General features: G+C 45.4%; 1 protein-coding gene across 2 annotated transcripts; it reads left to right on the top strand.

Moving 5' to 3' along the window:
• The first annotated feature begins 271 nt into the window (after positions 1 to 271).
• Positions 272 to 12,432, top strand: LOC117346829 (prostaglandin E synthase-like). 2 transcript variants are annotated; one of them, XM_033916969.1, is made up of 3 exons: positions 272 to 525; positions 8,792 to 8,874; positions 10,753 to 12,432. In XM_033916969.1, exons 1-3 carry the CDS (start codon positions 469 to 471, stop codon positions 11,000 to 11,002), a joined length of 390 nt encoding a protein of 129 aa, XP_033772860.1. In that variant the 5' UTR covers positions 272 to 468; the 3' UTR covers positions 11,003 to 12,432. The 2 variants fall into 2 exon arrangements, with proteins under 2 accessions (XP_033772860.1, XP_033772859.1); XM_033916968.1 differs by lacking the exon at positions 272 to 525 and adding an exon at positions 849 to 974.
• Positions 12,433 to 12,933: the final 501 nt, after the last annotated feature.

Below are 12,933 nucleotides of genomic sequence, written 5' to 3'. Positions count from 1 at the left end.
GCGTGAAAACCAAAGCCGCCCACCAGCTGCCATCTCCATTCGCTCATATAGCCTCCTTTTCAATGGCTTCAGGAATATATTTCCCCTGCAGACCAGCTCCTTCTTGCAACCAGACCTAATCAGGAATGAAGTACAGACAGAGCACACCCTTGGTTAACACCTCTGTTCCCAAAATAATTACACTGTATTGACATCTGTATATTAAACATTAACGAGAGCACAATCTATCCTTTCTCTCGGAAAGATTTAGAAAGTGCTGATGTGTGACCAGAGAGAGCTCTTAGAGCCTCAGAGCTGCAAACTTTGGATCTGGCCATAGGACTGACCCCCATCTTATGGTTCCCCTGTCTTCTCCACAACATTACTCGCCTGGTCATTGTGATAACAGTCCAGGACTAAGGTTGCTTCAGGAACCCCAACATTAAGGACTCTTTTAAAAAAATCCGGCCAGTAGATGTTACTCTTGACATGACAATGATATCCTCCCCAGGCCCTCAGGGGCATGTTTGGGCCACCCAGGGAATGGTAAGTTGAACACCTCATTCCTACCTGTTCATCCCTTCCTTGTGCCACAATCCTGGACAGCACTGGGGAAATCGGTTGGTGTTTTTATGGGTTCTTGTTCCTCGTCTTCAGCTGGGAGTTGTCCAGGCCCACGTTGTAGAAGAGGAAGCCCAGACAAGTCACTTCACGTTTCCCATTCCTGCTGGGGAAAATCCGTGACAGCTGATGTGACTGTATTTCCGAGCATGTAGACAGACCCGAGGGGGGTTATATAGCAAGCACTCGATCACCTTGCCCTGTTAAGAATCTCTCTCAGCTCCTGTCGGTTCTAGCTCCATCTCCCTCCTGGCACCATGAGTTTAGAGCTCAGGAACGAGGCCTTTTCCTCTTTTGTCCTCTATGCTACGCTACTAGTCATCAAGATGTACCTACTGGCCATTCTCACCGGCCAGCTTCGGCTGCGCAGAAAGGTAAGCGAGGCTGGGATAGCAGGTTCGGTTGCACAGCACGACCGAGGTGCGCTGGTAGACTTGAGTTGTTGGATCTCAGGGCTAGAACATCAGGTGCTGCTATAGAGCAGGAATAAAGGGGGGGGGCAGAACTGTGTCTGTGGCTGGGTGAGGTCTCAGGGCTGGAACAGCAGGGGGCGCTGCAGAACTGCGACGAAGTATGTGTGAGAGGGAGTCGGCGTTAAAAGAACAGGGAATGCTGCAGGACAAGTGTGAGGTGCATTGGCAGAGTTGTGTGCGTGAGAAGGTTTAGTATTGAAATTACAAGAGACGGTGAAAGACAGAAGTGAGGCGTATTAAATGAGCTGTGTGCGAGGGTCTCGGTACTGGTGCTGGGGACGCTACAGGGCAGGCGTGAGGTGCATTGACTAAACTCTGTGTAGGGCAATCTCAGTTCTTGAGCAGCAGCTATTGCTGTGTGGCAGGAGTGGGGTGCATTGGAAGAGCTGTGTTTGCAGATGGGCAAAATCTCAGGGCTGGAACAATAGGGGGGTACTGCAGGGCAGGAACGAGGCTTTTAGCAGAGCCATGTGTGAGAGGAATCAGTGTTAAAATAACAGGGGGAAGAGAATGCTACAGGGCAGGAATGAGGTTCATTTGCAGAATTGTGTGTAGGAGAGAGGGTTAGCAGTGTTGTCTAAAGTACTTAAGTCAAAGTAAAAAATATAATGAAAAACAAATCAAAAGTGTATTCAAGTCAAAGTACAAAGTGCCTAAAATAATATGCTTTTTGAGTAAAAAGTGAAAGTACAATGTCTTCATGAAGAATTTCAACGAGCTTCAGCTTCATCTCCGCTTTAAAGTGGCCCAGCTCATCTGAGCAGTTCAAACACAGGCAACTCCGCTGTTCTTATAGGCCAGTGCCTAGCCAACTTTCTCGAGCTGTGACACACTGAAAGCAGAGGCCGTGGCTCGAGGCACCTGGAAGTGCGCGGATATCGCCGTGATGACATCACACCCATGCGTGACATTATCATGTCGATGTCCGCATGTGGGTGAAGGCCCTCCAGGCGGGCCCTGAGACGCCAGTGGGGGGTGCCAGAGAGAAGGATCGGTCTGGCGCCCACTGATTGCCTACAGGGCGTGCCTTTTGCCACGAGAGGCGCGTCCTGTATCAGTCAGCCGGCGCCTCTCCTCCTCCCCAGCGTACCGCGGCACATCTGAAATCTCAGGAGACGCACAGTTTGAGATACACGGTTATAGGCTCTATTCACCGAACAGCAACTTTGAAGATGAAATGATCCGCTGTTTGCATGATGAGCTTTGCGAGAGCAAAATCCTGTTCCCAGTTCGGCTCTTTCATTCGGTGTACTGAGGAATTGTCATGAACATCTCCCGTCTGGAAGCATCGAATGTAACTAGGTAAAAGTAGTAAAAATTGGCAAAATTATTACAGTAAAACCTTGGTTTCCAAGTAACTTGGTTTGCAAGTGTTTTGCAAGACATGCAAAATATTTTATTAAATTTTAACTTGATATACAAGCAAGGTCTTGCAATACAAATACAGTATACAGAGATCACAAATGAGCCGATGGTTCTTTCTCTCTCTGACGCTGACTGTTCATTTTGCAAAGTTTTGCAATGCGAGTACACATAGTATTTTGTATTCAAGTTTTTGGGTTGTGGAACGAATTGCCTGAGTTTCCATTATTTCTTATGGGGAGATTCGCTTTGATATATGAGTATTTTGGATTACAAGCATGCTTCTGGAACGAACTATGCTGGCAAACCAAGGTTTTACTGTACTTCGGTAAATGTAAAAGTAACAAATGTTATCCTGTACTTCTTTACAAATAAAAAGTATCAACACTTTTACTTAAGTTACATTTACTTAGAGATACTGTACAACACTAGAGATTACACTTCTCCCTCCGTATGCGCTGCGATAGGGGATTAACAGAACCGCAAATACCGAAAAACCATGAATAACTTTTTCATATGTTAGTTGCTGTTTTCTATTAAAAAAACATCGTGCATAGGATAAAACCGCGAATAACATGGTGGGAGATCTGGCCTTTTCCTGAAGGAGAGGCAAAACACGGTGAAGAAAGTGCTGGGAATCAGCGATTTTCTCTGTAAACGCTTGGAATCAGCGATTTCTCTATGCAAGCTGATGTCATTTGGGGGGAGGAGCCAGCAAGCTAAAAACCGTGAATAATTGAAACCACAATAGCTGAAACCACGAATACGGAGGGAGAAGTGTAGTAAGTAACAGGGGGGAGCAATAGAGAAGGAGTAAGGTGCATTGAGAAAATTCTGTGTGTGTGTATGTGTGTTTGGTGGTGTTGGTGGGGTCTCAGTGCTGGACGTGCATGAGGTACTGTGGGGGCAGGAGTGAGGTGCATTGGCAGAGCGCTGTTTGTGTGTATAGGGTGAATCTCAGTATTTGAATAGCAGAAGCTGCTGAGTGGCAGAGGTGAGGTGTTTTGACCTAATTGGAATAATGTAGGGGGGAAGGCATGTTGCAGGGCAGGAATGAGGTGCGCTGAGGAAGATCCATGTGTGAGTCTCAGTAGCGGCACGATCTAGAGATGGGAATGACTAGTGAGATAATTCAATTTGCTGATGGCACAAAGTTGTTTAAAGATGTTAAATCGCAAGAGGATTGTGAATATAAGAACATAAGAGTTGCTGCTGCTAGGTCAGACCAGTGGTCCATCGTGCCCAGAAGTCCGCTCACGCGGTGGCCCTTTTGGTCATAGACCAGCGCCCTGAGACTAGTCCTACCAGCGTACGTCCTTGTTCAGTAGGAACTTGTCTAACTTTATCTTGAATCCCTGGAGGGTTTTTTTTTCCCTATGACAGACTCCAGAAGAGCGTTCCAGTTTTCCACCACTCTCTGGGTGAAGAAGAACTTCCTTACGTTTGTACGGAATCTATCCCCTTTCAACTTCAGAGAGTGCTCTTTCGTTCTCTCTACCTTGGAGAGGGTGAACAACCTGTCTTTATCTACTTTGTCTTGAATCCCTTGAGGGTGTTTCCCCCTATAACAGATTCCGGAAGAGCGTTCCAGTTTTCCACCACTCTCTGGGTGAAGAAGAACTTCCTTACGTTTGTACGGAATCTATCCCCTTTTAACTTTAGAGAGTGCTCTTTCGTTCTCTCTACCTTGGAGAGGGTGAACAACCTGTCTTTATCTACTTTGTCTTGAATCCCTTGAGGGTGTTTCCCCCTATAACAGATTCCGGAAGAGCGTTCCAGTTTTCCACCACTCTCTGGGTGAAGAAGAACTTCCTTACGTTTGTCCGGAATCTATCCCCTTTCAACTTCAGAGAGTGGCCTCTCGTTCTCTCTACCTTGGAGAGGGTGAACAACCTGTCTTTATCTACCAAGTCTATTCCCTTCAGTACCTTGAATGTTTCGATCATCTCCCCTCTCAGTCTCTTCTTTTCGAGGGAGAAGAGGCCCAGTTTCTCTAATCTTTCGCAGTACGGCAGCTCCTCCAACCCCTTAATCATCTTAGTCGCTCTTCTCTGGACCCTCTCGAGTAGTACCGTGTCTTTCTTCATGTACGGCGACCAGTGCTAGACGCAGTACTCCAGGTGAGGGCGCACCATGGCCCAGTACAGCGGCATGATAACCTTCTCTGATCTGTTCGTGATCCCCTTCTTTATCATTCCTAGCATTCTGTTCGCCCTTTTCGCCATCACTGCACATTGTGTAGACGGCTTCATCGACTTGTCTATCAGCACTCCTAAATCCCTTTCCTGGGAGATCTCTCCAAGTACCACCCCGGACATCCTGTACTCATGCTTGAGATTTTTAATACCGACATGCATCACTTTACACTTATCCACGTTGAACCTCATCTGCCATGTCGGTGCCCATTCCTCGAGCCTGATTATGTCACGTTGTAGATCTTCGCAATCCCCCTGCGTCTTCACTACTCTGAAAAATTGCAAGAGGACCTTGTGAGACTGACGTTTAATGCGAGCAGGTGCAAAGTGATGCATGTGGGAAAGAGGAACCCAAACTATACCTATGTGACAACTGGGTTCTGTGTTAGGAGTCACTGCCCAGGAAAAGGATCTAGGTGTCATTGTGGAGGATACATTGAAACCCTCAGCTCAATGTACGATGGCTGCTAAGAAAGCAAATAGAATGTTAGAATTATCAGGAAAGGAATGTAATGTAATGTAATTTATTTCTTATATACCGCTCCATCCGTTAGGTTCTAAGCGGTTTACAGAAAATATACATTAAGATTAGAAATAAGAAAGGTACTTGAAAAATTCCCTTACTGTCCCGAAGGCTCACAATCTAACTAAAGTACCTGGAGGGTAATAGAGAAGTGAAAAGTAGAGTTAGAGGAAAAATAAAAATAAAATAAACATTTTAACAAGACAGCATTGATCTAAATACTTTGGAAGGTAGAAGAGAGGAGAGAAAGGAATAGAAGCAGAAGGGGGAGCCGTTGAACAGTAGAATTCTGGAGAAATTTAAATGATAGAAATAGAACAAAACAAAGACAAAAGGCAAAACAATAGATAAGATTAAAGATAAATCATAAGCTGGAAAGAAAAATAAAATAAAACTTTGTCTTCAATCCACGGTTTCAGCGTCAGTGATGAAGTGGAGCAAGTAAGTTTAGGAGGAGCGATTGACGTTTCCAGAAAGGGCTTCTTCAGGGAAGAGACTTGGCAGACAGTCCCAGGAATGGAAAACAAAGATGAAAATATTATAATGCCCTTGTATCGCTCTATGGTTCGGCCGCACCTTGAATACTGTGTGCAATTCTGGTTGCCGTATCTCAGAAAAGACATAGCAGAATTACAAAAGGTATAGAGAAGGTTGACAGTGATAAAAGGGATGGGTTGACTTCCCTACGAGGAGAGGCTAAAGCAGCTAGGGCTCTTCAGTTTGGAGAAGACACAGCTCAGGGGTGATATGATAGGGTGTCAGGTCAAAAGCGTGCCGCGACAAAGGCGCGCCCAGACAATTGAGCGCAGCGCGGAAGCGGGGGGTTCCCCAACAAAACCCCCCCGTCGGAGCCCCTAAAAACTGTAATTTTGTGCGGCGCGTGCCTCCACGCTGCGCTCAATTGTTGGCGCACGCTTTTGTCTTTCGCACCGTTGTCTATGAACCATATGATAGAGGTCTATAAAATGCTGAGTGGAGTGGAAAGGGTAGATGTGAATCGCTCGTTCACTCTTTCCAAAAAATACTAGGACTAGGGGGACATGCGCTGAAGCTACTAAGTAGTAGATTTAAAGCAAAACGGAGAAAATATTTCTTCACACAATGTGCAAATTAAACTCTGGAGTTCGTTGTTGGAGAATGTGGTAAAATCAGTTAGCTTAGCAGGGTTTAAAAAAAGGTTTGGCTAAATTCCTGAAAGGGAAGTCCATAGGCCATTCTTGAGATGGACTTGGGAAAATCCACTGGTTATTCCTAGGGAAAGCAGCATAAAATCTGTTTTGCTCCTTGGTATCTTGCCAGGTACTTGGGACCTGAGTTGGCCACTGCTGGGCTTGATGGACCTTCGGTCTGTCCCAGTTTGGCAAATCTTATGTTCTTTATACAGGAACTGCCTGGGGTGCTGTGTGCAAGGAGTGAAGCTCTGTGGGTATGCGCGTGTGATCTCAGTAGGTTTGCGATGGCTTTTTACAGTTAGTGAACCTTGACGTCACTCAAACCTTGCTGCTACTCTACAAAAATTTTTTGTGACTTTTTTTGTTATTCCCCTTTTTCACCATGGACCCCCGACGAAGGTTTGTCCGAAACACGGACCGTGTCGGGTCCCTTGATTGGTAAAAGGGTTTGCATATAATTATTTTGTCACAATAAATTTTCCCTACGTCTTGTACAGATCTGCAGTTTTGTTTTTGTTTGCTCTCGGTTGGTTTTTCACTGCAGTTTAGGTTGGGACCTCCCTCTCTCCTTGTTTTGTTGCAGTGGTTAGAGATGCTGCCTCCGCACCCTTAGGTTGTGGGGTCAAATTCCACGCTGCGCCTTGTGAACCTTGGCAAGCCACTTAATCTCCCATTGTCCCCAGTTGCATTAGATAGAGTGTGAGCCCAATGGGACAGACAGGGGAAAATGCTGGAGTACCTGAATGTAAACCACTTAGGCCATATGTGCCAGTATATTATACATAAATAAATAAATACATTAAAATTTCCCTCCTATCTCTAGCTGTAGTTTCCGCATGACATCACATCTCCAAATCTTTTTTTCCATTTCATCCAAGAAGAAACCAGACACTTTCTTCCAGAGCCACCACTTCAAAGAAGAGAGAGAGAGATTAGATTTATTAAGGATGTGGACTGAGGAGGCACTTGTGGTGAGATCAGATGTCAAGTGCCCCATTGAATCGGAAATCAAAATCCTGGGAGTATATTTAGATGGAAATCTGTCATAAGAACATAAGAACATAAGCAGTGCCTCCGCCGGGTCAGACCATAGGTCCATCCTGCCCAGCAGTCCGCTCCCGCGGCGGCCCAAACAGGTCACGACCTGTCTAAATCACCAGAAGGGGCCCCCATGCCACCTCGGTTTCCTAATTGAGTCCTATCTTCCTATCAAAGTCCTAGCCCTCCGGTCTTGCACCTGCACGACCTGGTTGGGTTTCTACATTTATTTTCTGGTTAGCTTTCTCAGTATCCCATGATCCCTTTATCCCTCAGGAATCCATCCAGTCTCTGTTTGAATCCCTGTACCGTACCCTGTACTGTCCTTGAAAGCATTTACCTGTATTTTTTTTTTTTTTTCATTTTGTGGAAGTTGCATACTATTAAAGCAAATTTTGAACCCACGGCATCCAGAGCTCTTGTTCAATCCCTGATACTCAGCACCTTGGCCTATTGTAACTCTGTCCACCTTGCCGGACACCGTACAGACACAGTTAGATTGAAATCGGACCATATTACATTTATTCTAGAGAGCTCCATTGGCTCCTATTTGAAGCCCGTGTGCTGTTCAAATTGGGGATATTCTGTTCTAAAACCTTATATGCTCAGGCACCTGAATATCTATTAGAACGATTTACTTTGTTCAAAGCAAATCGGCCGTTAATTCATCACCGTTCCCGTCCCCGCGGGAAACCATCTTCATGTCATTCTTTAAGGAGAGAGGGAAGAATCAGAATATAATTGGGCACAACCACTGACCCGCAAGCTTTGCTTAGAAGAATGCTGGTGTAGAAGGACCGAGGTTGAAATAGACACTAGAAAATGACATGGGATTATTTCCCGCGGTTATCCGCGGGGACGGGAACGGTGACGAATTTTGTCACCATGTCATTCTCTAGCCGTTATGCAGCACATCTTCGGTTCGAGGTTGTACTCACAAGAAGTTCCAACAGGGCCTACTTGCTTATCAGGCAGTGAACTGGAATAGGGAGTTACATTCTTTATTCACAAGGTCTTGCTCTTATATACATTTCAGAAAATTATTAAAATCAATAATATTTACAAGGTTTTTAGAGAATTAAAAATGGTTAATGCCTAATCTGTAGATCGCTGGGAATGCCCAGTTTTCCATCTTTTGTGAACCGCATCGATCCGAGAGGTTTTGCGGTCTAGAAATGTTATGTAATGTAATTTCAATTCTTTAAGGTCTTGGCTCCCTGGGCCCTCTTCCTAAGTATACGGTGATGCTATTCTTATACAGAAAGAAGCCTTCTGACACCCCCCTATGTTAACTTAACATCAGGACGCCTTCTAATGCTTCTTTTCTGATGTCCTCTGCAAAGCATTCTGGGAATGGCGGCCCTGTAATGAGTTTTTCTGTTTAATGAGATTATTCTGACTGGTCTGTCTCTGTGTTTCTGTTTTCAGGCATTTGCCAATCCTGAGGATGCTGTAAGACACGGAGGACTGAAATATTGCCGTAAGGACCCAGATGTAGAGCGATGCAGGAGGTAAGAGGGCAGCAGAAGGGAACAAGGACTGGAAGGTCCAGGGGATGGACGCAGGAATACAGTGCTCGTCACTTGATGGACACTGGGGACCGGAGAGCAGGGTATGGATGCAGGCAAACAGAGCCTGTCATCCGGGGCTGGAGGGCTGAGGGTTATGGGTACAGGGATACAGAGTTTCTCACTTCTAGGGCAATGGGGACAGTGTAGTTACTTACCTGTAACGTAGGTTCTCCGTGGACAGCAGGATAATCAACCACATATGGTTGTGTGGCTGACTCATCCTGCTTGTCCTAGGAGAAAGTGTAGTTACTTACCTGTAACGTAGGTTCTCCGTGGACAGCAGGATAGTCAGCCACACAACCATATGTGGCTGACTCATCCTGCTTGTCCTAGGAGAATGGAGGATTCAGGAAATGGGCACAGGGATACAGAGTCTGTCATAGAGAATGACACGGGGACAAATTTTTCCCCATCCCCTCGATTTCTTTTCCTGTCCCCGCTCCATTCCTGCAAGCTCCGTCCTCATCTGCACAAGCCTCAAGCACTTTAAAATCATAAATGTTCAAGGTTTGTGTGGTTAAGGCAGAGCTTACAGGAACGGGACAAGGACAGCAACAAACTCATGGGGATGGGACGTGGAAATTGAGTCATTCTCCAATCTGTCACTTCTAAGGCAGTGGTATTCCCTTCCAGTCATCGAGGGCTGCCAATGGGCTGGCTTTTTAGGATATCCATAATGAAAATGCACGAGAGCTATTTTCATACAAAGTAGATAGAAGGCATGCAAATAGCTCTCATGCATACCTGAAAACCCGACCTCTTGGCAGCTCTGGAGGACTGAAAGTGAATACCAAGGCTCTAAAGCAGTGGTTCCCAACCCTGTCCTGGAGGACCAGCAGGCCAGTCGGGTTTTCAGGCTAGTCCTAATGAATATGCATGAGAGAGATTTGCATATAATGGAAGTGACAGGTATGCAAATCTCTCTCATGCATATTCATTAGGGATACCTTGAAAACCCCCAGGACAGGTTTGGGAACCCCCAGTGGGACCCCCCCAGCCAGTCAGGTTTTCAAGATATCCCTAATGAATATGCATGAGAGAGATTTGCATATAATGGAAGTGACAGGTATGCAAATCTCTCTCATGCATATTTATTAGGGCTATCCTGAAAACCCGATTGGCCGGGTGGTCCTTCAGGACAGGGTTGGGAACCATTGCTCTAAAGCAGTGGTTCCCAAACCTGTCCTGGGGGACCCCCAGCCAGTCAGGTTTTCAAGATATCCCTAATGAATATGCATGAGAGAGATTTGCATATAATGGAAGTGACAGGTATGCAAATCTCTCTCATGCATATTCATTAGGGATATCTTGAAACCCTGATTGGCTGGGGGTCCCCCAGGACAGGTTTTGGAACCACTGCTCTAAAGCATTGGGGATGGACACAGGGAGAGAGTGCCTGTTATCTCCCAGTCATTGGTCACAGGATGAGTGATCCTCCTCTTTTATACAAATTGAAACTGTCTTTGGCATAAATTATATGCTTTAAGTGCCCAGTTGTGGCCCTTGAACTCCAAGAGCTTGAAAACATGGTCTCCAGTCCTCAATGTAATGTATGCTGAAAGGGGAGTGTGTGGCTACAGCCTCAGCACCCTGGGGTTGTGAGTTCAAACCCACGCTGCTCCTTGTGACCCTGGGCAAGTCACTTAATCCCCCCATTGCCCCAGGTACATTAGGCAGATTGTGAGCCCGCCGGGACAGACAGGGAAAAATGCTTGAGTACCTGGGTGACAGGCCCTGAAGGGGCACCTGACTTAGCCACAGTCACAGCAAATTGTCTTAATCTTACTTGGCCTCTTTCTTCTCTTCTCTCCTTTACAGACTCCACCGCAATGACATGGAGTGCATCTTCCCATTCCTTTTCATTGGCGTCCTCTACTGCATGCTGGACCCCAGCCCGACCATCGCTAAAGTCCACTTCCAAATATTCTTCCTAGCACGCCTCCTTCACACCATCGCTTACCTCTTTGCTTTGAGGGCTCCGATCCGGTCCCTAGCCTACACCCTCGGTCAGATTCCCTGCTTCTCCATGGCAATCAAGATCCTCATCAACGCCGCCTTCAGCTGGTAGAGAAGATTTAGTTTAGCTAGAGCTACCTACAGGGATATAGGATTGTACCGGTCAATTCCCAATTCATGGACAAGTTCTTTTGAATAAGCCCTAAGTAGGAGTGACTATATAGTTGTCTGCGGTGGATGAACAGGAGAAGAAGCAGGACTCATGAAATAAGATCAGAAGATACTTCTCTCCCATCCAGTTTTCACCAACTGCAAAGCTCAAAAAGTCAACCTGAGCTCAAAGATTGGAGGACACAGAAAAGAGAAGGACGTCTAAGAACATTGCTTTGATGAATTATGGAGCTTGGGGGCTGTTTTGAGTGCTGTTCATGATCAACAACCAACCTTGGCCAACCACTGACAATTTAAGGGCCACATTTTTGCTGCTAAAGGACAGGCTCTAGTGGTGTTTAGGCCTGGAAGATATACTTATAAGTCTTATATCAAATAAGAAGTATGGTTGCAGAGGAGTTACTGAAGAAAAGCTGGAAGGGAACCTTTACAATGGAAACACAAGAGCAGACAAAAGAGTTGTAAGGCAGAGACTTCCACAGCCAAAGTCCAGCTCAACAAAAACAGTTTTGGTTGATTCGGACTTTGGCTGTGGACATCTCTGCCTTAAGACTCTTTTGTTTGCACAGGAGTTACAACAGATCCCACCTCCCCCATATGATTCAACATCCAATGGTCCACCTCCCCCATATGATTCAACATCCAATGGTCCACCTCCCCCATATGATTCAACATCCAATGGTCCAGTTGTTCTCCTTTATATGGTGAGATTTGGAGTACAGTAGGAAGCGAAAAGAGGGAGATGTTCTGGAACCTGGAGAAAGAAGAGCCTCTTTCTTGGATCTAGAGGGGATTAATAGCCCACATTATATAAATGGCTCTTTCACACTTTGTATGAAAGTATGGAGAATTCTTTCCCTACCTTGAAGAGTTATGTTTTGCGAGGTGGGCGGGGATTAATACCCAATTGTTTTAAATGCACTGTTGCGGGTTTGGTAAATTCCCCAATTTGTATTAAATGTGATAAGGATCTTGGCACATTATCTCATGCTTTTTGGCTGTGCCCTTTAATTGTCTTTCTGGTCTGCCATCCTATTATATTTGGGTTCTTTATGGGATAGTCCTGTTGTGGGTTCTCCAAGGGGAGTAATTTTTGGTAAGGCAGCCGGTCAAGGGAGATGTCTTTTATTTCAGAAGGAATGCATGATTGTATTATGCAATATTGGTTACAGAAAGAATCTCCAAATATTTGGCATTTGAGGAACCAGTTGCATCGTTTACTTTTATTTGAAGTATGGGAGGTTCGGCGATCTAGACGAACTCGTCTTTTTATGAGGACTTGGGATCCCTATGTTCAAAAACTTTCACCTAGAGCAGGGGTGTCCAATGTCGGTCCTCGAGGGCCGCAATCCAGTCGGGTTTTCAGGATTTCCCCAATGAATATGTATGAGATCTATTAGCATACAATGAAAGCAGTGCCTGCAAATAGATCTCATGCATATTCATTGGGGAAATCCTGAAAACCCGACTGGATTGCGGCCCTCGAGGACCGACATTGGACACCCCTGACCTAGAGCAAGGAGTTTAATTCTCAATGAATTACATTGAAGCTATAGTTGTCTAAATTGCATTCCAGATCTTGGGGTTTGTTTTTTTTTTTTTGGGGGGGGGTGTTGTCACCTTTCATTTGGGAGGGGGGAGGGGAAATGGGATTGAGATGTGGGGGGGAAATGAAATGGGTTGGAAGGAGGGGGGATGGGGAGGGAGGGAGGGGAAAGAGAAGGGGAGGGGGGTGATAATGATGGATTATGGTTTATAATATAAAATGAATGAAGGACTGATAATATTATTTGATATGTATTATTTGGAATGGAAATTTTAAATATGTGATTTCATTTGTAAGGAATATCTTTATATATTATCTGAATGTAT

The sequence above is a fragment of the Geotrypetes seraphini genome, chromosome 12, assembly GCF_902459505.1.
Source record: "Geotrypetes seraphini chromosome 12, aGeoSer1.1, whole genome shotgun sequence".
Classification (NCBI taxonomy): domain Eukaryota; kingdom Metazoa; phylum Chordata; class Amphibia; order Gymnophiona; family Dermophiidae; genus Geotrypetes; species Geotrypetes seraphini.
This window is presented reverse-complemented; position numbering and strand designations above follow the sequence as displayed.